Here is a 27,531-nt window from a genome sequence, read left to right as displayed (position 1 = left end):
TGTTCCACAAAAGTGGAGTTACCACTGCTGAAAAGGCTCTATCCTCAGCGCCTTTCTTTGGAAATAAGATAGCACACTACCTCAAAGAGCACACTACCCTGCTAAGTTGTATTAAATTATCTAATAAGTTATGTAATAATATTGAACCCAATACTACCCCAGGTAATATTTACTTGCTTTAATGAAGCTTAAAAACAGAAACTAGCAATAACAGCTTTCTAAATGGACAAAATAACGAAAAAATAAACCCACAAAAGCGACAGTATTGCCTCTCTAGCACTGCATTACGTGCCACACTAATAAGTATAAAGTGCGCTTAACCGGAACGTAAGGGGTCACATGTTTTGAACCAATCACCAAAATGCGTGCCACGTATACTATATTATTATTATGAAATTAATTACAATGGGACAGAGAATTTACCTGTGAGTTAACCACATATGCGCACACTATACAAGTTTAGTCCTGTCTTTGGCGTGAAGGAAGGACAGCGGATATCATTACGCCTCCAATCGGTAAGTGTACTAACTATTACTTGCATTAATGTCCTCAACGCGTAACTTTATTTGACTATATCTATAGCTTCAATACTTTCAGTTTGATGTTGATGTTATAGTTAAGGTTAGCAACTATTTTAAACTGCTGCGATTCGGTAGTTCACATTATCTTGCGAATGGTAGTAAGCTGAGCTTTGGCAAAACTTGCATTGCTCATTTCATAGCGAGTGTGTGTAAAAGAATTCAAATATCATATATATTTATTTTTGTAGGTCTTGTGGTTCTTGAGTTATGTTGTAAAGAGGGCTGGAACAACAACACTTTTGTAAAACGTACATAACTCATTAACAAAAATAAATCAAGCAAGTTTTCAAAGTGTATGATTTGTAGAATGAACTTTTGCGAAACATCAAAGTGTTATTTTTCAATAATATATTGATTTAGATCGATATCGATATTTTGGCTACTTCGACCAAGAATACCGCGTATACTCTTAAGTTTGTCTGATTTAAAGTGGCACGCAGGATCACTCAAAGTGGGAAATTTTAGACATTGTTTTGTATTGTATCTTTAAAAATAATGATGATAAGTATATAAAAGTATACATTTTCAGAAAGGAAATGATGCAAGGAATCCAACTAGCACGGCGGATTCCTGCAACTATGAGCAGTTTGTGAGAAAAGTGCCAAATTTGATTGTCCATGCCATTTTCTTTCGGTCCACCATAACAACTTACCCTAAATATACAAATTGATGAAAATTGCACATTTGTAATGAAAGACAAAGATAGAAAGACTAGTTTGCGTCTGACGTAATATGTCAATCAAACTCCGAGCACGGTTTGTTTACAAGTGTAGTGATGATATGAGTTGCTGAACACGGCGGTAAAACCGGGCGCCTTAATGTTAATTTTGCACCAACAAACATACAAACCATCTCAAAAGTTAGGTCTTAATAGTAGGAAGCTTTCTTTGGTGAAGGCACCATGTCCACAATGCCTAGAAAAGTTGCTTTTTGCCTTGGAAGAGTACGTATTTTTCGCCATTCACTGCTATTCCTTTTCTCCGATCGGCACCAGCCAGATGAATCGACTTTCCTTATACGCGCTATTAGCCAATCAAGGATCGCAGAGAATTTGATTGACAGTGACGTCAGACGCAAACTAGTCTTTTTATCTTTGTCTTTCATTATAATTAATAGTATCACATTTAGAAAACACCAGACATACAATAGTTCAGGCATGTAAATAAAAGAGATCTTCTCAACTGCGTGGGCAACAACAATGGAGCTGCCCAGATGAAAAGAATTTAACTTGCTATTTACCTCCCTGCAACAGTTCATGCATGAAACCCGGGCAGGCAACGTATAATCACTGGATGTTCTTCTGATGTATATTATTTTTGGACTTGTATAAGCTCTGCGATATTTTAAAATTATGGGGCAATTTGATAAACATTTGACATTTTCATAATGTAACTAACAAGTGAAATTCTTTTCATCTAGGTAGGCAGCTACATTGTCAGTTAAGTTCAACTGTTAAGCTTTTTTAGATTTTTTGTATGTGAAGATCTGCTTGTATACTACCCCTTGTCTATAAGGTATTATCGTGGGTGCCCCATGCCATGCCCGGGGTCATACACACTGATATGTGAGTACATTGGCCCTTGTATACTTTTAGATGTTCTGTATACATGCTAAAGAGGCATTCGCAGCAGATGCTCCTTTTCTACTAAATATTTCCGTATTTTATAATATTTTTAGCCCGCTTTGGAGTATGTTTGCCCGATTTTACGCACTTTTCTAAAGTTGCTGTTTTTCCCATTGAAATGTATTATCACGTGTGTGGTAAACGTTACCCTGGTATTCTACGGATGCCTAGGCAGAGTCCTAAATTCAGTCACTAGCTGTCACTGTCTGTGATTTATATACTGTCACCAAACATGCTAAATTCAGTACATATCAATTTGTATTTTGTAAGCGCTCTGTAGCAAAGTCATAGTTCATTGAATTTACAACCGTGTTACAAAACAGGCGAAAATTGTAACTTTTTGCACAAGATTTGCAATTTAAAGTGAATTGGCCATTGCTCATTCTAGTGAAGCTAGTATATGAACAATATAAGTGTGCATTTAATGACATAAAAAATGAAAAAAATTGTAAAGAACAGTAGAGGTTTTGACTTTTAAAACCTACATTTTAGTCAAAAATGTGCCTGGATAGGTAGTTTTCAACAGATTTTCCACATTCGCCTTGCTATAACATTGAATTGCGTTATCTGTTGTCCTAGTGACGAAAAGCGTTTTTAGGGGGAAGTGTTAGCTTTCGTTTGATAAAAAAAAATTCTGATTGGATGAAGGGACCACTTGAGGTTTCGACCAAAACCAATCAAAGAGGCCCATTTTCCAGCTAGAAGCTCCACAGCTCTTACATTGCTATGTTCTCAACCGTGTAGTGTAGTCAAAGACTGTGCGGAGACAATTCACTGCATGCTTGAGAGCTCTTGGACGAAAATGTGTGCGCACGATGGTTTATAAGAGAATCGTTTTTGTATAGAAACCTTTCCATATGGGATGGACTCAGTGCTGACTTTAACATCAAATCCATGCACGGCATTACCTATGTTGATTTGAGAGTCTGAAGGTAGACCAGTGTAACATGACAATAATTGAACAATCACAGTTGATGATGGCCCGTATATTTAAACCCAATTTTTGCTTTAAGCGTGAAATCCGATTGGTTCCGTTTTCCATTGTTTAAAACAATAGAAACTGGACGGAACCGGCGGTCAACCGTCGGACGAGTTTTGATTTCAGCCCTCATTTACTTTTCACTCTAAGCTCCCCCAATGATTGATTGTGCTCATCCGACCGACTCTAATCTGAAAAATGTAGGAAAACGTTTTTTTGAATACCAACCCTAATTTTGGAAATTTTGCAAAAATGTTTTTTTTTCTTTCAACATTTTTGACATTCTGAAAAGTTTTTTTAAACAGTTTCTTCGCACTTCTGAACTATTTCAAAACATGAATGAAACTGAATGAAGTGGTATACAGTAGACAGATATCCCCATTCACAAATATTTGGACTTTTTATTAATCTGTGGGTTTTATATTTTGCATTTAAACTCTTCAAATTATAAATTTCTTATTAGTCCTGTCGACGTTTCATTAACACGTCAATGTCATAACCTTCAATTATAATTATAGGTTTATGTCAGCAAGTTATCTTTGCATATTCAGCAAATTTCACTTATTAATCACACATGAGCTAAAATCACGACAACAATATAATTATATTGCCAATGTCATGAGCAATTCTATTGTCTTGTTGAAGTAGTGCGAGACGAGACTACAAAGCAGGTCTAGGTCTCATTATTGACTCGATGCCCACAACATGCTCGTCTATCAGGGGCACAGTTCTGTAACCCTAATACATTTGTACATTCATTGAATGAACCTTGAAAATGTGGGTACCAAAACTCATACTCTGCAACTTGAGGTCAAATTTTGCACTATGATTGTTTAATTGAGGTTATTGAACTATGCCATTGGGATGAGGCCATTGTGGTTCATAGTGAAACTTAAAGGTAGACTAGGTATTGTTGGTCGAAGCACCTAAAAAAAAAATCGATTTTCATTATCCAAATCAATATATTATTGAAAAATAACACTTTGATGTTTGCAGAAATTCATTCTACAAATCATATACTTTTAAAAATTGCTTGATTTATTGTTTTTAATGAGTTAGGTACGTTTTACAAAAGTGTTCTTGTTTCAGCCCTCTTTACAGCTTAACTCAGAACCACAGAACCTACAAAAGTATATCTGTGATATTTGAATTCTTCTACACACTCGCTATGAAATGATCAATGCATTGAACTACCAAATCCCAAGAAAACTAATGGTGCCACGCAATAAAGATTTTGATAACTATTCATACACTCTTTGATAGCGAGAACCAATCAGAGCAAGCGTTAGAAAAATACGAAACATGCATTGATTGTGTCTATTGTGCACTCCGCGTACTACGCGCAGTGTTTCGCGCGCGTTCGCGTCGCGTAGGATTGATTCATTTTTCGGGCGGGTTGATGCATTTATATTTCTTTCTATTTTCCAACATATCTAGTGATAATTCGTTATATAAAAACAGAAAAATCACGAATTTTTCTTTCTTCTCGTGGATGAAATAGGTTAATAAACGCGTATTACTTGTTTCTCGAGAAATTAGACAAAATAATGCACTTGCGCTGATGTTGATGCGTCGGGGCTCGTGCATTATTTTGTCTAATTTCTTTCACAACAAGTAATATGCGTTCATTAACCTATAACTGTTTCCTACATATTAGTGCAAACTGCGTTGGAGTCTGTTCAATGGATACCATGGTCACGAAGAAATTGATGATTTTGTAAAGCTTGTCACAATGCAGTTTATCGATAAGCCATTTCATACTCGCTCATTCTTAATTGAGTTATTTGATGCCAATGTTCGATGAATATCTAGATGTACTTTGCATTTATTTCAATGTACCTGTAACTAATGTTATTGTACAAATCAGATTCCTCGTCCGAAATTAAAAAAAGGAAAACAATGAACTGAACATAAAGTTCGTTGATTATGTAGACAAATCCAATTTTCTACTCACGGTTAGACAGTTTCGTAAACCAGGTCGGTTGACTTCTTCAGTAATGCGATGATCCACATACACTCCCGCGAAATTTCTCATTCCTAGGGTGCATTACTGAAGAAGTCAACCGACCTGGTTGACGAAACTGTCTAACCGTGAGTAGAAAATTGGATTTGTCTACATAATTTACGAACTTTATGACTTCATACAATCCTGATGAATCTATTCCAAAATGAACTGAACAGTCTCTGTTAAACCCTTTAGATACTGCTTCATACTAACTGCAACAAGATTTGCAAATGGGCGTCCGCATCAATCTCTTCCCACTTAAAGCCCCACATTGAAAATCATTGTTTCCCAGGAAAACAGTAGACAGCTAGGCCAGACCCTGACCAGACAGTTATGAGTAGGTTCTGGATCTGGATCAATTTATACTACAATTAAGCAGATTGTTCTGCATCATACTAGAGTTGTACACGGTTACCTATGCACTGATCCTGGATCTAGGATTGAGTGCAGATATCAGAACCGGGGATGGTCTTTATGTACGATTTCCGTCAAATTTTGATTTTGTTATTCTTTATTCAAAATGTTGAAATAATATTAGTAATAACTGACGGGAAGGGTTGCTGTCCATTTTAGGTTGAAATAACAAAGTAAAGTGAAAGAAATCCCACTGGTTATTTTGGCCATTTACCACGCAGTTCTATGGGAAGACATATTATCATACTTTTTGAATTATGATAATATGTCTAACTTTGCTCTGTTGACCTACAAAGACAACAAATTTGGCCGATTCAATTTAGGTGCAAGTTGGGACATGTAAACATTACAAATGTGCAAAAAATCATGTTTGAAAAAATTAACCAATTTCATATTATAAGATCGTACATTATGACTCGCCAACCCATGCACTCTCCTCCCTCATTTTGATCTTCCCGTGGTAATTCTTCCCACTTGCTTTAAAGGCTGCGGGTTGATATATGATGACGCGAGATGACGCGAAATGATACGCGTTTTTTGTTTGACGCGGCGTGCAAGATTTATTTGTTTGACGCGATGTAGTTGTTAGGCGGACAGAGTAACTGATGTTCACTATTTTGAGGTCCCTGGGTATATTTGGGCTTTATTCACTAAGATTGAAAAAAAAATGAGGTGAATATGCAGCGTAACTCGGTAAATGATTAGGTTTGCAAAAAATGAAATTTGCAGTTGCATCACCACCGTTCGAGGTTTTATCCCGAAAAGTTTTGCAACTCGGTAATTTGCTATAGATTCATGATTTTTCACACGTATCGCTACTTTATCAAATATTGAATAAAAACAAGAATCTAAGCTAAATTATTTAATGGACAGTAATAACGACTTGACCTTAAGTATTGTCAATCATGTTCACCATATGAGTTGAATACGCACACATTTTGTATTCGTGTAAAGATTAAGGACACATGTCACGGTCTAGCAAGTGCATGGTGCAAAAAGAGCTGACAGAGCAGGGATTATAGATCACGCCCACTAGTCGTGATTAAAAACCGCTGAAATGTGCAAGAAAAAATCTGCAAATGAATTGTTTTGGTAAGAAGACAAGAAGTAGAGAGTGTTTGAAAGAAAAAAGGGCGACCAGGCTGATATGAAGACCACAAGGTATTCACATACAATAGTAACCTCGTGCAGACGATTAAAAAAACCATATGGATACAAAATAGGCTATATCCCTATTAGAGTCACGCTGTAGCTGTGACCAGCAAGCTTTAAAAAATAATAAGAAGACTAGTTCCGTCAGGCTATATTTACACGCAACATTGAAGTACTTTAGTCTCGGGCCAGACTGCATGTGGCTATCACGAACATACATGTTTGTTAGGATCGACGAGTGTCAGACCGACACAAACTGGCTGTGTAGGAGACTAACTTGAGTTCTATTGTTCCATGATAGTTTTCGTGGGTACAATAATATATCTAAAGTAATGTTTTATATACTGGCCCAAATTTAATATTTCAAATGTTTCACGTCACCATGTATTTCATAGCCAAAATTTATAGCGGAAAATATTTACTGTATCCAGAAATTTATAGCGGAAAATATTTACTGTATCCAGAAATTTTGATGGCTGCTACAGCCCTAGTTACGAATCGCATTTGCTCTATTTTTCAGTTTCCCATTCAAATAATACAATAAAACCTTGTCTACAAGCATATAGAGTGCTTCTGATGAAAGCTAAATTAATACGATACATGCGTAAATATGCCAATACAATAGATTGATCTTACAATAATACTTGTTTATATATGCTTGGATCTGTAATTTATTTGCTCAAACTCCATAATGGCGCCTGGATTAATTTAGCTTTCATCAGAAACACTATATATGCTTGTAGACGAGGTTTTACTGTACCTAGCATAATCTGAGATACCCTGCACAAATTCTGAACCCCAATTGCCCCAAAATAAGGTTTTTCGTAATTCTTTCCGAACGACAGCATCCATTCATAAATATAGTATTGGTTGTGTTACGAGTCGTACTGACTCAAGGCCAACATCACCTTTTACCCAAATTCACACGAATGCACAACACAAATACACTGATTGATTAAGCTAACAAAATCTAAGTGTTTAATTAAAAGCAAAATATGATTGTACAATATATGACACCAAATTCATATACAAAAATAATCACACAATCCCACTAATATGTGACCGTCCACGGCGAATGAGCCGTAAATTCCTCCCCGGTCAATTTTGTTTTATTTCGTGTTTAAAAATAAACATCATAAACTTAAAAATGGTATATCATTTGACTTCAAACGATATCCAGAAGCGGAGTTATGGTTAGTTAAACTTTGCTCCTTCAACAAAATTATAGCTTTTTTCGTTTCTATGAGTGTCTCTTTTTCCACATTGCTGGCAATAAATATCAAACAGTCATAATTGGCGGTCATTTCAAATCATCCCCAAGTCAACGAGGTTTAAGAAGGTTCTCTCATTGTTAATTGTTGGTTATGCATACCTATACAAATAACCCACCACTTGAAAAGGATTTAGCAAAAGCAAACAAAGACCAGAGCTATTAAAAGTTCTATAGCCATCTAAGGTAGAAGCTTATTATCCACTTCAATAATAGGATTATTGATTGGTGTTGTGACTATCAAAATAAGACAGATGTCGCGCCAGCTTAAGTGACCGATGAATACGACCTTCGTACACATTTTACACCATAACTCAGAATACAATTTGGGAATTTACGGCTCGTTTGTGCTGCCGGGTCACATATTTCAACTACTCAGTACTTTACCAGCAGTCTTCTTCTTGATGACTATCTTGTTCATTTACAATTTTTTTCAACGGCTGATATATATCCTGTTGTTCACTTGTTCTGCGAAAATCAGCGAAATCCATACACTTCAAATTTTGATTTTGTTATTCTTTATTCAAAATGTTGAAATAATATTAGTAATAACTGACGGGAAGGGTTGCTGTCCATTTTAGGTTGAAATAACAAAGTAAAGTGAAAGAAATCCCACTGGTTATTTTGGCCATTTACCACGCAGTTCTATGGGAAGACATATTATCATACTTTTTGAATTATGATAATATGTCTAACTTTGCTCTGTTGACCTACAAAGACAACAAATTTGGCCGATTCAATTTAGGTGCAAGTTGGGACATGTGTAAACATTACAAATGTGCAAAAAAATCATGTTTGAAAAAAATTAACCAATTTCATATTATAAGATCGTACATTATGACTCGCCAACCCATGCACTCTCCTCCCTCATTTTGATCTTCCCGTGGTAATTCTTCCCACTTGCTTTAAAGGCTGCGGGTTGATATATGATGACGCGAGATGACGCGAAATGATACGCGTTTTTTGTTTGACGCGGCGTGCAAGATTTATTTGTTTGACGCGATGTAGTTGTTAGGCGGACAGAGTAACTGATGTTCACTATTTTGAGGTCCCTGGGTATATTTGGGCTTTATTCACTAAGATTGAAAAAAAATGAGGTGAATATGCAGCGTAACTCGGTAAATGATTAGGTTTGCAAAAAATGAAATTTGCAGTTGCATCACCACCGTTCGAGGTTTTATCACGAAAAGTTTTGCAACTCGGTAATTTGCTATAGATTCATGATTTTTCACACGTATCGCTACTTTATCAAATATTGAATAAAAACAAGAATCTAAGCTAAATTATTTAATGGACAGTAATAACGACTTGACCTTAAGTATTGTCAATCATGTTCACCATATGAGTTGAATACGCACACATTTTGTATTCGTGTAAAGATTAAGGACACATGTCACGGTCTAGCAAGTGCATGGTGCAAAAAGAGCTGACAGAGCAGGGATTATAGATCACGCCCACTAGTCGTGATTAAAAACCGCTGAAATGTGCAAGAAAAATCTGCAAATGAATTGTTTTGGTAAGAAGACAAGAAGTAGAGAGTGTTTGAAAGAAAAAAGGGCGACCAGGCTGATATGAAGACCACAAGGTATTCACATACAATAGTAACCTCGTGCAGACGATTAAAAAAAACCATATGGATACAAAATAGGCTATATCCCTATTAGAGTCACGCTGTAGCTGTGACCAGCAAGCTTTAAAAAATAATAAGAAGACTAGTTCCGTCAGGCTATATTTACACGCAACATTGAAATACTTTAGTCTCGGGTAAGACTGCATGTGGCTATCACGAACATACATGTTTGTTAGGATCGACGAGTGTCAGACCGACACAAACTGGCTGTGTAGGAGACTAACTTGAGTTCTATTGTTCCATGATAGTTTTCGTGGGTACAATAATATATCTAAAGTAATGTTTTATATACTGGCCCAAATTTAATATTTCAAATGTTTCACGTCACCATGTATTTCATAGCCAAAATTTATAGCGGAAAATATTTACTGTATCCAGAAATTTATAGCGGAAAATATTTACTGTATCCAGAAATTTTGATGGCTGCTACAGCCCTAGTTACGAATCGCATTTGCTCTATTTTTCAGTTTCCCATTCAAATAATACAATAAAACCTTGTCTACAAGCATATAGAGTGCTTCTGATGAAAGCTAAATTAATACGATACATGCGTAAATATGCCAATACAATAGATTGATCTTACAATAATACTTGTTTATATATGCTTGGATCTGTAATTTATTTGCTCAAACTCCATAATGGCGCCTGGATTAATTTAGCTTTCATCAGAAACACTATATATGCTTGTAGACGAGGTTTTACTGTACCTAGCATAATCTGAGATACCCTGCACAAATTCTGAACCCCAATTGCCCCAAAATAAGGTTTTTCGTAATTCTTTCCGAACGACAGCATCCATTCATAAATATAGTATTGGTTGTGTTACGAGTCGTACTGACTCAAGGCCAACATCACCTTTTACCCAAATTCACACGAATGCACAACACAAATACACTGATTGATTAAGCTAACAAAATCTAAGTGTTTAATTAAAAGCAAAATATGATTGTACAATATATGACACCAAATGCATATACAAAAATAATCACACAATCCCACTAATATGTGACCGTCCACGGCGAATGAGCCGTAAATTCCTCCCCGGTCAATTTTGTTTTATTTCGTGTTTAAAAATAAACATCATAAACTTAAAAATGGTATATCATTTGACTTCAAACGATATCCAGAAGCGGAGTTATGGTTAGTTAAACTTTGCTCCTTCAACAAAATTATAGCTTTTTTCGTTTCTATGAGTGTCTCTTTTTCCACATTGCTGGCAATAAATATCAAACAGTCATAATTGGCGGTCATTTCAAATCATCCCCAAGTCAACGAGGTTTAAGAAGGTTCTCTCATTGTTAATTGTTGGTTATGCATACCTATACAAATAACCCACCACTTGAAAAGGATTTAGCAAAAGCAAACAAAGACCAGAGCTATTAAAAGTTCTATAGCCATCTAAGGTAGAAGCTTATTATCCACTTCAATAATAGGATTATTGATTGGTGTTGTGACTATCAAAATAAGACAGATGTCGCGCCAGCTTAAGTGACCGATGAATACGACCTTCGTACACATTTTACACCATAACTCAGAATACAATTTGGGAATTTACGGCTCGTTTGTGCTGCCGGGTCACATATTTCAACTACTCAGTACTTTACCAGCAGTCTTCTTCTTGATGACTATCTTGTTCATTTACAATTTTTTTCAACGGCTGATATATATCCTGTTGTTCACTTGTTCTGCGAAAATCAGCGAAATCCATACACTTGCATTTATATATCCTTGCGTATAAAATCCTCACGTGTTCAAATAGTTATCTCCTTGCGCTGCTTTCTCCAAACACGTATCTCCGTGCACTGCTTTATCCAAACGCTTATCTCCTTGCGCTGCTTTTTCCAAAATGGTACTTCTTTCACCAATCACTCTTTCTCCAGGAAACAGGCTTCTTTAACACTGCTCCACTGTATTTGACAGATGTGTTCTTTTAAAATACCAGACTCCAGCAAGTCGACAGAAGAACTTTAATCCTTCGATGAGGAAGAGCACATTTGTGTACTCAAAAATCTCCTTCTTTGCTGTATTAAAATAGGTCAATTATTGGCTATGTAAACTGGATAAAATGTACTTCCTTTTTGAAGCACGAAGACCAACACACATGTGGAGTTTTACAATCTCCCATGATATTCTGTAAAGTCCAAACTCAAGCCTCCAGCTTTTATACCAGTACTCATCACAACAGATGATGCAAGCTTGGGACTTCCCAAGATTAATTATAAACATTAACCTTTCACATTACACCAGTTCCTGGGTTTTTTCCTATGGTGCAATACACTAAACTGGGGATTTCCAAGTTCCAAACATAGATCTGACTTTGTTTACAGTAATTTTTTTTTTTTGGGGGGGGGATCCCAAAATGACTTTACACACCAGGTCTTGCAAGTGCAAGGGGGTTCCCATCTCATAAAATACTTTCAGCTTGTAAACAAAGCTAAATAATTAAATTAAATTACTCAGGGCACATCACAGTTGGTACCCATCAATATGCAGTGTGCCTGAACAAGAGCGCCACACCAAACAACAAATAAATAATAAATAAATAAATAAATAAATAAATAAATAAATAATAAATTAATAACATTAAATATCGGGTTACATAAAAGTCATGGAAACGTTTAAACACGTTTTGTATGAAAATACATTACAACAATATTTCTAAAATATTTTCAAAATGTTATTGTAAAATATTTTCCATACTATTTCAACACTTAAATATCATTATGTTAGAATAATTGCAGCAAGTTATCAAAAATGTTTTTAATGTTATAAAAACGTTATATGCCTTTATACCATTAATTAAACATTTCTTCTATACAAGTCCAATTGAAACACTTACTGTATGGGATGTTTCAAGAGCTAAGGTCTGCTCTTTCCATCAGCCAGATGATGCACTGATCTGCTTGAGTTGTTGCCAGTTGACTTCTTGTTGGTATTGATTGAAGTATCACTTTCATCACCAGTGATCAATACATCATAAAGGTGGCTTAATTTGAATGTGCCATCAACTCTGTTCATAGATTGGGTGCCCCGCCTCCGGGTCCAAATGGATTCATTGACCCATCTTGTACAGTATACAGGGTGTCCCAGAAAAAAATACCGGGCGAATGAATGAACGTAAGTCGAAAAATAGACATTAGAATCCAAAACTCTAAACGTCAGCGTGTAGCCCATCTTATTCTGCATCTTATACGCCAATTTTACTGGGATCGGTTGACTGATCGCGAAGTAATGAGCGATTACATAACGCATGCGTCAATTCACTTCATTCCAAGTTTGAAAGAAAGATCATTCAACTCAATGTATACTAGTGGGTAACTGTCAATGGGCTTTATATTTTGTTCTATTAAATCGTTTTTTAAACAATCAGTTTCTTGCAAAACATTAATTAGGTTCTGTTCAAATTTGAAAACATGCACGATATTGAAAATTAAAGCTTGCATATAAGACGATGCTCGCTATTTTTTCGTTAACGTTGATATAAATGTTGCATAAAGAATTATTGCATAAAGAATTCCAGATGGCTGAAAAAATTTCTCACACACATTACTGTTTTTGGAATATTGCCAAAAAATTGTAATGCAAAGTTTAAATCTTTTAAAACTTCAACATTAATGTTGCATGGTATCAATCAAAAATCACACGTAAAGCTGTAAGCACTTGATCATTGTTATTCGTTGGAAAGTGAAAATATAATATATTTGCACAACATAAAGAATTGAAGTTGGAAAGTTTCCAATTGCAGAAATCAAAGTTTTCTCGGACAAATTGTTATTTATCTTCAGTGAAAGCATAAATGACAGTTACAAAATAGATAATGTGGACTAAATTGAATGAGATACACAAACTTTAGGAAGCGGTGAGCGAGTATGAAAAAAAGCGCCTGTTGATCAAACTTGGAATGAACTGACTTGATGCACGCATTATGTAATCGTTCATTTCTTCGCAACCAGTCAACCGAATCAAATAAAATTTTCGTATGTGATGCACAACAAAATCAGCTATGCGCTACATTTTAAATTTTTTGATTTTGATGTCTATTACTCGACTTACGTTCAATTTTATTCGCTCGGTAATTTTTTCTGGGACACCCTGTACTTGTCATTTTCAGTTGTAAGAATAGAGCTATCCTCCCAGCCTATAACATGGTTATTTTGAGCTACGTGATGAGCTAATGCAGAAGTGAGAAAATCTGATTCAGATGCCCTGGTAAATCTGTTTTTCGATGTTTTTTCCACCGATTTGACATGTTCCCGTTTTCTGGTACCGAACGCTCTGCCCGTTTCTGCAACATATGTAGCTTCACAATAACCTTGGCATGGAATTTCATATACACAATCTGTGATTTTATCCTTTTCTCTTTTGTCTTTGGGATGTACCAGAATATTGCGCAGAGTGGTCATGGGCTTCATTGCTGTGGCAATATTGTGTTTTTTGAAAATCCGCTGTGCTTTTTCTAACAGACCTTGGACATAGGGAATAACAACCAGTCCTTTATTTCTGTTGGTAACATATTTCTTTTTTGCTGGTTTACCTTGTTGCTGCTTTTGTTTTATGGCGCTTTCCACTTTCTCAAAAGCTCACCGAGAGTAACCACATTTCTGGAGGGCTGTTTGGATGGTCTGTTTTTCAGCCTCTTTGTCACTTTCTTCTGTTACTACCTTGTTCATTCTGTCTAATAAAGTTCTTATCACACCTAGCTTGTGCTGTAGCGGATGATGAGATTGGAAGTTCAGATACTGGTTGGTGTGTGTCTTTTTGCGGTAAACAAGAAGTTTAATAGAGCCGTCTGGTTTTTTTCACAATAAGCGTGTCAAGAAATGGAATTTGATTTTCCTGCTCTGTCTCATGAGTAAATTTGATACTATTTGTTGGGTCTACTTGGTTGAGGTGCTGCGTAAGCATGTCTACCGATCCTTTCTGAATTACTTCCAAAATGTCATCAACATAACGTTTCCATAACTTTGGTTTGCAGTCAAGGGGAGCAGTATGGATGGCTTGTTGTTCTAACCACTCCATAAGTTAGACACGATCGGTGAAACCGGGCTTCCCATAGCCGAACCAAATTTTTGTCTGTACATGGTGCCTCTGAAGACAAAGTACGTTGTGGTGAGGACAAATTTTAATAACTCTATGATGTCGTCAACTATCAAAAGAGTTCTATTTTTTAAAGCTTTGTCTTCTTCTAGCTTACACTTGATGATGTTTAGCGCCTCGTCTATTGGAGTATTTGTGAATGATGACACTACATCATGTGAGTTGAACATGTCATTATCGTCAATTACGTAGCTTGTAAGTTCTTCAGCTAATTGACCCGAATTGTTGTCATGGTGAATGGTCTGCCCTACTAACGGTGCTAAAATGTCAGCAAGTGATCTGGATACATTATATGCGATTGAGCCTGTGTAGTCCACAATTGGCCGGTAAGGACCATTAGTTGACCAAAAGTTGACTTTCATCCTTGGGTTGATTACCCTTCCCTGAAATTCACTTTGCTTCCTTCCCATACCCCCAATAGTTGTAGTACATAACTTTATGTAAGTTTCGCAGTGGCTTAAACAAGTACTATTATGTGTGAACAAATCATTTAAGGGGTATTTACACCCTCGATAATTGTTGTCTATTTTGCATTTTTCTCAAAACTAATAACACAGTGGTAACAAAGTTATGTATATTATAGGGGCAAGGAATCCAGTTACTACACTGCAATTTCAGTGACCCAAGACAAGCGGTTCGTTATTTATAATAAGAAATAAGGTACCGCTAGGATGTACCTCATTTCCTAGAATATATACTGAACCGCTTGTCTTGAGTCACTGAAATATCAGTGTAATAATTGGATTCCTTGCCCCAATAATATACATAACTTTTCTTACCAGTGTGTTATTATTTTTTGTTAAAATTGCAAAAATAGTCACAAATTTACCTCAGGGGTGTAGTACCCCCTTAAATGGGGACAATGTCACAAATGTTCCTGTACATGTTGAGTAGTAGTGATCAATTTAAAGACCCATTCAGTGATCCCAGCGAAAGTGTAAACAAATTAAAATTGTTTATAAATTGCTTAAAAGTGAAGGACAAGTCATTCAAATTGTCATTTGGTCATTTTGAAATCCTGGTATTGCAATCAATAATTATTTTCAATGCAAGTTAGATCACATCTAAATTTAGATCAAAACAACAGGAGATTAGGGCCCTTTTTCACTGTTCATTTGGTTTGTCCCAATTTTGCACGAACTGTTTAGTCACGACTTGTAAATGTCACAACTCAGACAGAAGCATTCATGCTTTTCAATATAATTATGTTCCATCGTGAGAACAAGACATAATACACTTCGACTTGCATATACTAGTAATTTATACCGTTTAGGAGTAACAAAATGTTTTACTATAAAAAATTACCATACATCAATTGAAATGCCAATTTTCAGTTGAGTCTCCTTACTACTAAATTGCTGGTCTGAAGTTAGAATGGCAAAGACTTCACAAATCTTTCTGTAAGGTCAAATTTGGGCAAAAATACTCAGTTTTGGTCCTTTTGGAGAAAATCTCCCAAAACGGTTTTTTGACCCAATTTGTTTCAGGAAACGTAACAAAAAAATTCTTGAGGAAAAACTAAATGTATATATGCGATGCAATTGTGAACTACGGAAACAAATTGCAAACGGGAAGTGGTGCAATATTATAAAGAAGAAGCAGAAGCGGACAATATTAACTTGACATCAAGTATTTTTCTTATTTAATGCGTTGCAGTTTTCAAGGCTGATTTAAAGACCCATTCAGTGATCCCAGCGCAAGTGTAAAAAAATAAAATTGTTAATAAATTACTTAAAAGTGAAGGATAAGTCATTCAAATTGTCATTTGGTATGTTTGAAACGAAACATTTGGCAAAAAACAAAGAAACCTGCAGTATTGACGAAGTTGAAGCCCCTTTCAAATACTTGTAGCTAATTTATATACTGTCAGTATATAAATTTTATATACTGTCAGTATATAAATTACAGATTCATGTAAAATGTCTTATTATACACGGCTTTCGGTTGAACCACTAGCAGGCTATGTTAGCACATCTCTATGACAATGACAAAGGTACCAAAATCTGAATTTTGATGATTTTTGTCCGGATGAGCAAATCACTGAATAGGCCTGTATGACTGTGTGAATTAAAATGCGTGGAAAAATTTAATTGTTGAATCTTGAAACGAGTGAGCCAGAGCGTTCAATAGACATTGCCCTTCGTTTAACTGCTGACATGTAAGAATAATAAAATTACGCAGGTTAAGGGAAGTTCAATGGAGCAAACATTTCAATTTTGTAAATTCTACGATACAGACCGCACCAGCTCTGTTGTTCGACAACGCTTTGTGTACAAACCAATAGAGCATGCAATGGAGCAAACTGCAACTTTTGAATTTGCATCTTCCTTGGATTTTTGAACCATCTTCAGCTGCGTATTCGAAGGGCCCCGAGCAAAAGCGAAAATGACGTGAGTTAGGGATAGGCCTAGGGCTGACATGGCTGATAAATGAAATGTTAAAAGGGCCCGCGCTGCTCCTTGTCCACGGGCCTTGCTATTCGCCTGCGAAGTGACGTAATAATCGGATTAACTATCATAGCAAAACAATTTAACACATTTTATGGTGAAAGAAGTGACACTGAACTCGAATGCAAGTTCCCCGGAATATAATAATTCGCAAAGTAATATGCTATACCAATAAAACAACATTTATATCTGCCATGATATTTATTAGTACATGCGGTGTTTGTACTTCAGAAGATCTGCATCCAAAGTAAAACACGGATTTGCTTTGATGGGGAACTAGAAATAACTTTGGGATAGACACTAGGATCCACAACATGCTCATCTATCAGGGCACATTTCTTTAACCCCAATACAGTTGCACATTCATGGAATGACCTTTGGAAATTTGGGTACACAAACTCATACTCCGCAACTTGAGGTCAAATTTTGCTCTCTGATTGTTTAATTGAGGTTATTGAACTATGGCATTGGGATGAGGCCATTGTGGTCCATAGTGAGACAGATTCAAAATACGAGTATTTACAATTAAAGAACGATTAAAGAACGATATACTTTCTTTGACCCACACTGTAGAAAAAACACAGCCATGAATTGGATCGAAATGATGTCTTTGTCTAGTCCGGCAATTCGCCGATCGCACGGTCATCTCAAAACGTGCGTGCTGCGTTAGCGTACGCCTGTCAAACACGCGCTTTAATTACCGCGTACATTGAACAATGGCCAATTCTCTTTGCGAATTTGTGAATCTTGTGAATTTTTTTTTTACTATTTTCACCTGTTTTGTCATACGGTTGTAAATTCAATGAAACAAGATTTTGCTAAAGAGCGCTTACAAATCGACATGGTGACATCGGTCATTATAAACTTCTCATAATAGCTACGCGACATATATGAAACGTCTAGTCACGTCAATGTCCATTTACTAACAAGATGAGTAATTTGATTCAGACATACTACATTACATGAGTCACAATAATTTCATATTGCTGTTGATATTACTTTAATGAGTCCATGTGACTCATTTTGAATTAAGTATAGTCAATATCCATCTGACTTACCATGATGAGTTATCTGATACAGGCCAACTAACCTAGATGAGCCACATTTGGTTGGCATTGATTGCTGAGCTAACTTTGATGAGTCCATTTTGATGTTTGAGCCATTTGATACAGATTGACTACAGTCAGTCTACTCTGAAGTACAAAGTTCCGACGCAGACGCACACATTGTGCCGACTTTGAAGGCACGCATACATGCAGCAGAGACGCAGTACTGCGCACTGTTTACGCGCTGTATACGCGCGAGTTGTCACTTTGTACTTCAGAGTGGACAAACTGTAGTCCTCTGGTTGCTCACTACGACTCAACTAGTCTAGTCAATATTCTGTTCACTTTTCTGAATGAGTCATCTAACACATATTGACTAATCTAGATGAGTTTGTTTGTCATTGTTGCTGGACTCCTATTGATGAGTCCATGTGACTCGCTTCGACTCACTTAGTCTAGTCAATATCCTATTAACTATGCTGAATGAGTCATTTGATACAGATTGACTAATCTAGATGAGTCACATCTGGTTGTCATTGTTTCTTTACTCCTGTTGATAAGTCCATGTGACTTACTTAGTCCTGTCAATATCTCTTTGACCGAGCTGAATGAGTTATGTGATGCAGATTGACTAATCTAGATGGGTTATATCTGGTTGTCATTGTTTCTGTACTCATATTGATGAGTCCATGTGACTCACTGGTCTAGTCAATATCCCTCTCACTGTGCGCGCATATTTCATGCTAAAAACAGTATGCTTGCTACATAGGCAGTAAACCCAGCAAACACAAAAACGTTTTAAAAACGTTTTTAATAAGTTATATTTTGGCTTTTTTAAAATGTCGGGTTATATAAAGGTCACGAAAACGTTTTAAAACGTTTTGTATGAAAACACACTACAATAATATTTTTTAAATGTTTTCAAAAATGTTATTGTAAACTATTTTTTTTTGCCAAATATTTTGTCAACACTTAAATAACATTATGTTAAAATATTTGCACTCAGCAAACACAGAAATGTTCTTAAAATGTTTTTTTTTCAAAACGTTTTAATAACATTTAAATTTCGGGTTATATAAAGGTCATGAAAACGTTTTTAAAACGTTATTGAAAATATTTTGGGCAAACGTTTTTCGCAAAATATTTTTTCAACCCCAAAATAACATTCTGTTTTGAATGTTTTGTATCAAGTTTTCAAAAATGTTTTTGGAATGTTATTAAAACGTTTTTATACCCTTTATATAACCCAACATTCAAACGTTTTCTGTAAAACATTTTTTGTTTGTTTAGCAGTAGATTATCAAAAAAAGATTTTTAATGTTATGATAACGTTTTATACCCTTTATATAACCCGACAGTTAAACGTTTTCTGACAACCTATTATAACCTTTTGCGAATGATGTCGAAAACGTTTTGTGTTTGCTGGGAAGTTAGCTCAATCGATAAGGCGTTCGACTATGGTGTGAGAGGTTGCGGGTTCGAACCCTGGTGGTGCCTAGTACGCTCTCGTGGAAAAGTTAGTTTGAAATTCACCTGCACCAGGAACTTAGTGCTAATTTGTCTCGTTGTAACCCGTACGAAACTCGGGGAGCTGATCCTCGTTGCGGAGGTTATTTGTGGAATGTCTAGGGTGTGCGCTCTTGAAGCAGCAAAGTCCCTGAATTGTTGTTTAATGGTTTATGGAATGATGTGGGCCGTAGTGGTCAGCGACAACATGTAAAGTGTGCTGAGGCTTGTGGATCAATGTCTAGGCATTGTATTCTGTGCGTAGCATACTATAAATCACTGCGCTTTAAAAAAATAGTTAAAACATTTAACTCTGATAATCCAAAAACGCACAAGATAATATTCTGATTTAACAAGAATATAATTTTTTTCCTGAAACATGTTTCTCTCTTGCAGATCCAAGACAGCTTGGGTGGTTATTGGTGACCAAATGGCGTTGACTATACTTTTAGTGCTGGGTGCTCTCTCAGGTTGCGCCTACTCATTTTCAACAGGTCCAGGAGTGGAGAATGTTCCTTCTGTCTGTGGCACGCTAGACCCTGGAGAAGGACATGGCACAAGCACAGCTGTTGGTAACAACCCGTACAGGGTAACTGTCAGTGGACAAACATATGCTGTCAACCAACAGCTGCAAGGTAATAGGCTATTCCGGTTGAAATCCATACACCCCCTATGGAAGACATGACCTTAATCCCGGGCCTTAATCTCCCACACAGGGGTGTGAATTTCAAATGGAGTCACCCATTCAGTGTCGTCTGCTCCAAAATGTGGTTATTCCTGTTGAAATCCATACACCTCTTATGGAAGACATGACCTTAATCTCCCACACAGGGAGTGTGAATTTCAAATGGAGTTACCCACTCAGTGTCGTCTGCTCCAAAATGTGGTTATTCCTGTTGAAATCCATGCACCCTCTATGGAAGAAATGACCTTAATGTCCCACACAGGGAGTGTGAATTTCAAATGAAGATATACTCTTTTTCATTTTTAATATTGAAATACTTGGTTATAAACAACCATATTTGCTAAAAATATGTTGTACCGTAAGCTACTTAGTTGTAACTCCTATCACAGTATGGGTCTGTATACATGGTAACTGGCGACAGCTTCCATTTAAAATCTACACCCTCTGTACGGAAAATTAAGGTCATCTCTTCCATGGGGGTGTATGAATTTGAACTTGAATATCTCTCTTAAATTGGCCGATTGAAATATGTCAATCTTTTAACAAATGATGATAGCAATCAATCTAAATAGATTGAAAAATAAATTGAAATGTTTTCTTGTTTTATAACTCTCTTTGTAGACTGATCATTACACTATTTAATCAAGTGTTACTCCTAATGTACTGCCAAATGACATTTGTTGCATATGTTTGGAATGAGATTTCAAACTGTTTTAAAGTGAACATTTTCAATCTTTTTTTTTTTTCAAGGACTTGTCCCTAATTTGGGACGGCAAAAGATTGAAAATAAATCCTTTTTACTGAAAATTCAATCGAATAAGATTTGTCCCTAACTTTAATCACTAATAGATTGTAAAAGATTGAGAATCACTCCTTTTGATTGAAAAAAAAAGTTTGAAAAATTCAAATCACCCAATTGAATATACAGTCGAAAACGATTCGTCCCATTTCGGGACGGCGAGATTTGGTACCGGATATACTGGAAGAGAGCAAATAAAAGAGAAGAGCAAAGAAGATGGAGATAATGTAATGATATTGGAGAGATGTTAGTTAGCGACAAGATACTTTGATGCGTTTTTGTGAAATCGGGTCTTGTATCATGAAATGTATATCATTCTTTAATTCCACCCACAGTTACTATATCTTCAGAAAGTCTTACGCAATTCCGAGGATTTATTATTCAAGCTCGTCGTGTATCGGATAACAGCATTGTAGGAGTGTGGACTAACTTACCCAGTAATACACAAGGGATATCATGTGTTTTGTCAAACGCGGCATTTACTGGAACTTTACTAGGGCCGGGTGCTACTGAAGCGGCAGCGGTAAGTTAAAAACTTGTATTTTTCTATTTTCTTTTCCAGAATAACGTCAAGTACATGGAAAAAAATACATTTGACTTTTGAATATATTGGAGTATAATGGTGGTCCAATGGGAAATTCATATTGTATACACCGATCTAATTTCTATCAAATTTGCAACGGTTAATGTAAATTTGATCCACATTTGGTGCTCCTGGGTTTGAACCCGGGGTTTGAACCAGAGCCATTTGGAATTTTAAAGGGCTCGGTCACCCACCATTGCACAGCACTTTATTGTGGGATTTGTGAGAGCACATCAGACACACCAAATTGCATTCTGAATACGAGGAATGTCCTTCTGATATCAAATAATTTTGATTTGCGATATAATGCGATAGGCCTATTATTGAAAAAATTGGTTTTCGGTCTTTGAAGTGATAATTGTTCGATACACTGTAAAAACAGTGTTTAGAAAGTGAAGGCAAGAATGTGTTTAGAAACGTTGGATGTCAGATGTTTTGAAATTGAACACTATCACTGACCAATGTTGTTTAGCTTCTAAGCGTATTTACAAAGTTAAGGCAACATTATGTTTAGAAAAGTGTTTCATTTCTAAACACTGTTTTTGCATAATTTATATAATTTATTTCCCTTTTTCCCTAAAAACATTCCAAAGTAAAGTCTCAAAAGTTTAAGATCTATAAAAAAAGTCTGATAAATCGGCTTAAACTTAAACCCATCAGAATGTTAGCTTCCACAGTAAAAGATAGGGTGCATTTACGGTACTGGATACAAGTGCGGACCTTGTGGATTGCATGGTGCAACCAAATTAACAACATGCACTGCAAAAACAGCAGAGCAAACTTAATAAACACTTGAACACTTTAATGGCTAAGGTTTATATAGTGAAGGTATAGGGATGTTAATTTATAAACACCAAGACATGTAAAAATATGACGATGTTTATGTAAAACACTATCTTGTGTTAATAAGAACATAAACAACATATGCCTTCACTGTACAAACCGTAGCCATTAAAGTGTTCAAGTGTTTATGAAGTGTTACTACCTATGCTGCTTTTGAAGTGTGGTGGTAATGAGATGAACCCAGTGCAGCCATGGTCATAGGATGGCATTATTATTCATAATTCATTCTTCAAACGTGAATAAAGTATTGTCAATCCCGCCCTATAACCTCTTTATATGATTAGACCTACTGTCTGTCCAATTAACTTAGATACCCAGTTTTTGTTACTTATTTGAAAAAATATCCACTTTCAAAGAAAGTCAAAGTGTTAACATTTGCTGAGACCTAACGGGATTTTTGTGTTTCCAAAACATTTAGTGAGCGTTTACCTGTAATTCTTTTGAAATTGAAAGGTTTTTTTTCAACACTTTAAAACCAATTCGGGAGAAGTTGGGTACCATTATTTTGGAAGGTCTCATTATACGGATATGTAGGTATGGTGATTTTGGATAGTGAATGGATTAATAATAAATTAATTATACTCCTCACCAAAACATTTGTTCGATATAATTCAGTTCATAAAATACAGACAGTGTTTCTTATTGGCATATTTATTCTTCGTGTATTAACTCAGTGATCACAGCTGTCCATCAGCCAATTAAAACTTTTCGGCGCGGTATTTCTTCTGTGCATGCTTGTGGCTTGGCCCAACGCACTGCAGGGTTTATTGTTCTATTGTGTCCGATTTGATCGCTGACATATTGGAAAATGTTGCCAATCAATATTCATGAGAGTGTACATTCAACGTCCAGTTATCGAAATTGGGTGACTTGTGTTTGGCAGGTGTGAAATACATCTGACTGCGTGTCTTAATTACGTAACGCATAAAGGTTTTGGGATCATTGAATGGCTGCCTAGTGCTGGATATGCTCAGTTTCTATAATAATAATTATCATTTTCTTTCTTTTCCCTTCTCTGCACTTATTCTTTCTTATGCCTACACTTTAGCAGTGGTGTAGATTTCTTTTTAACATTGGGGTGGGGGTAGGATTTTTTTAAATACCCCCGGTATAGTGAATCCAGCACCGTATTGTACACATGCGCGCGGAATATTTTACCATAGGCCTATTGGAACTAAACTGGTGAAATATGGGACAAAAGTGGAATTGGGCATTTTTTGAGCTAAAATAGCCAAATATGAGGTTAATTTCGACAGAAACACACGCTGTCAGGTCAGTTACCGATTTAAATGAGGAAGCCCTTTGTCCCGAACAAAATTTACCGCTCGATGAATAGCGTTTCGGAAATCAAATCGGCACAGAGGAACAAAGCATTACATAATCTATTTCTTCTCCTTTCTATCTCTAACCTCCTTGGTTGTAACCCATTGACCCGGCATTGATCTTATGAACCGACTCTCACAGCCCTAGTATGTCACCAAAAATGGATTTGTTAGTATGAATTCCCATCAAATAGTGTTTATGAACAATCCAGATGAACATATTAATACAAAATATGGAGATAGCTTATCAATCGCACCTTGATCCCACATTAACTGTGTCATGCATGTGTTTGTTTATATTTCAGAACACGTGGGGCCATTATAACCTTAATTCAGGACAGGTACAGAGTCATACTACCGTTGTTGGATCATGGTCGACTTCTAATAGCGGACTAGGCCAGATTTACTTCTGGTAAGTTTGAACATGTTGCAGAGGACACTGCACATGGTTAAATGTCGGGACCCAAGTCACAATTCGAGAAGAGATGATACACCACCACGGCCTTTTGCCAGGCCCGTAACCAAGATTTATTTTCTTCTTTCTTTCTTTCTTTCTTTCTTTCTTTCTTTCTTTCTTTCTTTCTTTCTTTCTTTCTTTCTTTCTTTCTTTCTTTCTTTCTTTCTTTTTTCTTTTCTTTCTTTCTTTCTTTCTTTCTTTCTTTCTTTTTCTTTCTTTCTTTCTTTCTTTCTTTCTTTCTTTCTTTCTTTCTTTCTTTCTTTCTTTCTTTCTTTCTTTCCATTCTATTCTATTCATGATTAATGTTTATATTGTGTTTTTCTTACAGGGCCGCTGTTGTGGGAGGTCCACGAACAAACTTTTTCACGAATATTCGATCAGCTAATATAAATTTCCAAACCACAGGTAGATCAAACTATATTATTTTATTACTGTATATCCTATGGCAGAATATACGTGTTAACGGGTTTGAACATTTAAAAAAAAATTGGCCAGAAATGGGAGGGGTCTGCCATTTTAACAATACGTGTACAAAATGTATGGTTCAAATGAAGGAGAAAACTCTACAGACTAATACCTTAACATGATTATTTTTATAAGCTCATAGGAAATTATTAAAAAAAGGCATTTATATTCAGTGTTGCATTTTGGATCACGCTCTGTTTTTGTTTTTGAAGACATGATTACAGTTTTTGTTTTTGAAGACATGATTACATGCATTTCACGATGGCCGATTTTGCTATAATTTTGTATAGGTGTGTCAAAACCCCCAAAGAAATCATGTTATTTATTTTTATTTTGGAGAACAGGTTGGACCCTTTTGAATCTCATCAATGCAGACAATTCAACGTGGTTTACACGCTCAGTAACTTTTTTCATTCGATATTTTGTTAAAAATTCACAAATTATCCGAATTTTTTTCTAACGAAAAAGACCTTTACGAATAGTCAGGTCAAAAAACTTTAGGAAATGGGTGCTTAATTTTCCACCCATCAACCGAATTATATGGCTATGAAGGGTAGTTCGTAATATAATACACGGGAGAAGAATACATAACAGTGAATAGAAATGGGCATTAGAAGTGATATAATTGAAGACCGAATTAAAAAGACTAGTTTGCTTCTGACGTCAGTACAAAGGCGCGACGTGATTGGACGCTGACCTGCGCAGTACGGCATTTTTGGTCTGCTTGACAGAACGTCATACGCAAACTAGTCTTTTTAATTCGGTCTTCAATTATAACGACGTGTCGCTTTTGAAACACGATATAATACCCCTCGCTCTGAGATTAAAATGAATTCAAATGGAAGTTCTGATTGCAGCAAATATTACTATGGACCACAACAGCCTCATCCCAATGGCATAATTCAATAACCTCAATTAAACAATCATAGTGCAAAATTTGACCTAAGTTGCAGAGTATGAGTTTTAGTACCCAAATTTTCAAAAATCATTCAATGAGTGTACAAATGTATTGGGGTTAAAGACCTGTGCCCCTGATAGATGAGCATGTTGTGGATCCTAGTGTATGGTAAATATTAGGTTGAGCTGGTAGAGGTTGATTTTTGTTGTTTTTTAATTCGGAAAAGTGATCGATGCTAAAAGTATGCGAAGAGCATGCAAATACAATCGGTTATGAAATCCGTTTTAAAATAGCACATTTTACGGAAACAGCAAATTGCAAAGTAATGCTTGAACTTTAAAATTCTTCAACATGTAAACCGTTTTTCTTTCTATTTCTGATTTACTTTACAGGATTATCATATTGGAATCTAATAAACATCGTGTATTTCAATAATACAGGATGTCCCTGAAAGAACTGTATCGTCGGAAACGTAATAGTTTGCTGTTTAACCCGACAACTATAAACATAACTAAATAACTAGTGTGGTTGAGGAGTATATTAGCGATCACATACTTTTTGAATTTTGATAATTCACCACACCGTTCTTGAAATATAAGAGTTAATAAGTGCTAATCACTGCGCAATAATCAGCGCATGAGGCGTCTGTTTTCATTGATAGATTTATTTTGATTCCGTGGAACGGAGGTAGTTTCGTAAAATTATTTTATTTCAAAAACGGAGCTTCCATTTGTCAAAATTCAAAAAGTATGTGATACCAGATATACTCCTCAACCACATCGGTTATTTAGTTATGTTTGGTTTATGCGTTAAAATACACAAAAAATGCAGTTCCCGACGATACAGTTCTTTCAGGGTCACCGTGTAATATATAAAATTGTAAATATAAGATGTTCGTTGTACAAAAATTGTATCAATATTGTGTATTTTTGTTAGGCGTAAAAAATTGTTTGTTTGCAGTAACCTGACCGACCCAAATTATGAAAAAACGAATACAAATACTGCACAAAGGAATCTTTTTTAATCAACGGAAAAATTAGTTATTTTCTTCTGGCTGTTTTTAAAGCGAGATATTAAAAACTATGTAAAATGAAATGTGATTCTAATTTTAAGAATTCCGAACAGAAATGACAATAATATTTTATATCCGAAGGACCGATTCTACTATTTGCGTCTGTTCAATACGGCAAACAAACAATAAAAAACTACATAATCAGATATTTAAATGAAGACCTGAGCGCAAGAAGACCGTAAGTCAACTAAGCCCCTCAACATGTATACACTCAAGTTGCGTATAGTTTCGTATAGTTTGGTAATGTTTTATACATGTTCAGGGGCCAAAACAAATCTTTCACAACCTTTCATGATGTTTTCACCCTGGAACATGTATTAAACATTATAAAACACTAAGAAACTATATATAACTTAAATGTATACATGTTGATGGGCCAAATGAACTTACGGTTTTCTTGCGCCCAGGTCTTCAAATGTATACCTTGATATTGTAATACGATGATTGTAAAATAATATTTACATCAGTAGCGTAGCCTGGAGTTAAGTGTGATTGGTCAAAGCCAAATGTTCGTCCCCGTTTGTCATTTTTTGTCCCAATTTTAGTAATTTTAAGGACACTTTATTCTTTGCCGTCCCCATTTTATCCCTGAAAAATGGGGGGGGGGTGGCGTTGCCCCCTGGCTACGCCCCTGGTGTACGTAAATTAGTCTGGGG

The 27,531-nt window shown here is 35.9% G+C and overlaps 2 protein-coding genes across 9 annotated transcripts in view; one reads left to right on the top strand and one right to left on the bottom strand.

Annotated features, from left to right (window-relative positions):
• Nucleotides 1–423: 423 nt before the first annotated feature.
• LOC140135932 (uncharacterized) overlaps nucleotides 424–27,531 on the top strand; it is a 304,873-nt gene continuing 277,765 nt past the window's right edge. For all 8 annotated transcript variants that reach the window (XM_072157616.1, XM_072157617.1, XM_072157619.1 and 5 more), the window contains exons 1-5: nucleotides 424–515; nucleotides 20,148–20,386; nucleotides 21,571–21,758; nucleotides 24,289–24,395; nucleotides 24,769–24,845. In XM_072157616.1, the coding sequence (XP_072013717.1) occupies nucleotides 20,182–20,386; nucleotides 21,571–21,758; nucleotides 24,289–24,395; nucleotides 24,769–24,845 (577 nt within the window). In that variant the 5' untranslated portion in view covers nucleotides 424–515; nucleotides 20,148–20,181. The remainder of the gene's footprint in view (nucleotides 516–20,147; nucleotides 20,387–21,570; nucleotides 21,759–24,288; nucleotides 24,396–24,768; nucleotides 24,846–27,531) is intronic.
• LOC140172612 (uncharacterized) lies at nucleotides 14,662–15,114 on the bottom strand. The gene has a single exon (XM_072195749.1). It carries the CDS (start codon nucleotides 15,112–15,114, stop codon nucleotides 14,662–14,664), a length of 453 nt encoding a protein of 150 aa, XP_072051850.1.

Source organism: Amphiura filiformis, chromosome 16, assembly GCF_039555335.1.
Source record: "Amphiura filiformis chromosome 16, Afil_fr2py, whole genome shotgun sequence".
In the NCBI taxonomy this organism is placed as follows: Eukaryota; Metazoa; Echinodermata; class Ophiuroidea; order Amphilepidida; family Amphiuridae; genus Amphiura; species Amphiura filiformis.
The sequence above is the reverse complement of the archived record's forward strand: the minus strand, read 5'-3'. Positions and strand labels throughout refer to the sequence as shown.

Excerpts from the sequence above, each read along its gene's own strand:
- LOC140172612 (XM_072195749.1), bottom strand. The coding sequence starts at position 15,114 with ATGAAAGTCAACTTTTGGTCAACTAATGGTCCTTACCGGCCAATTGTG.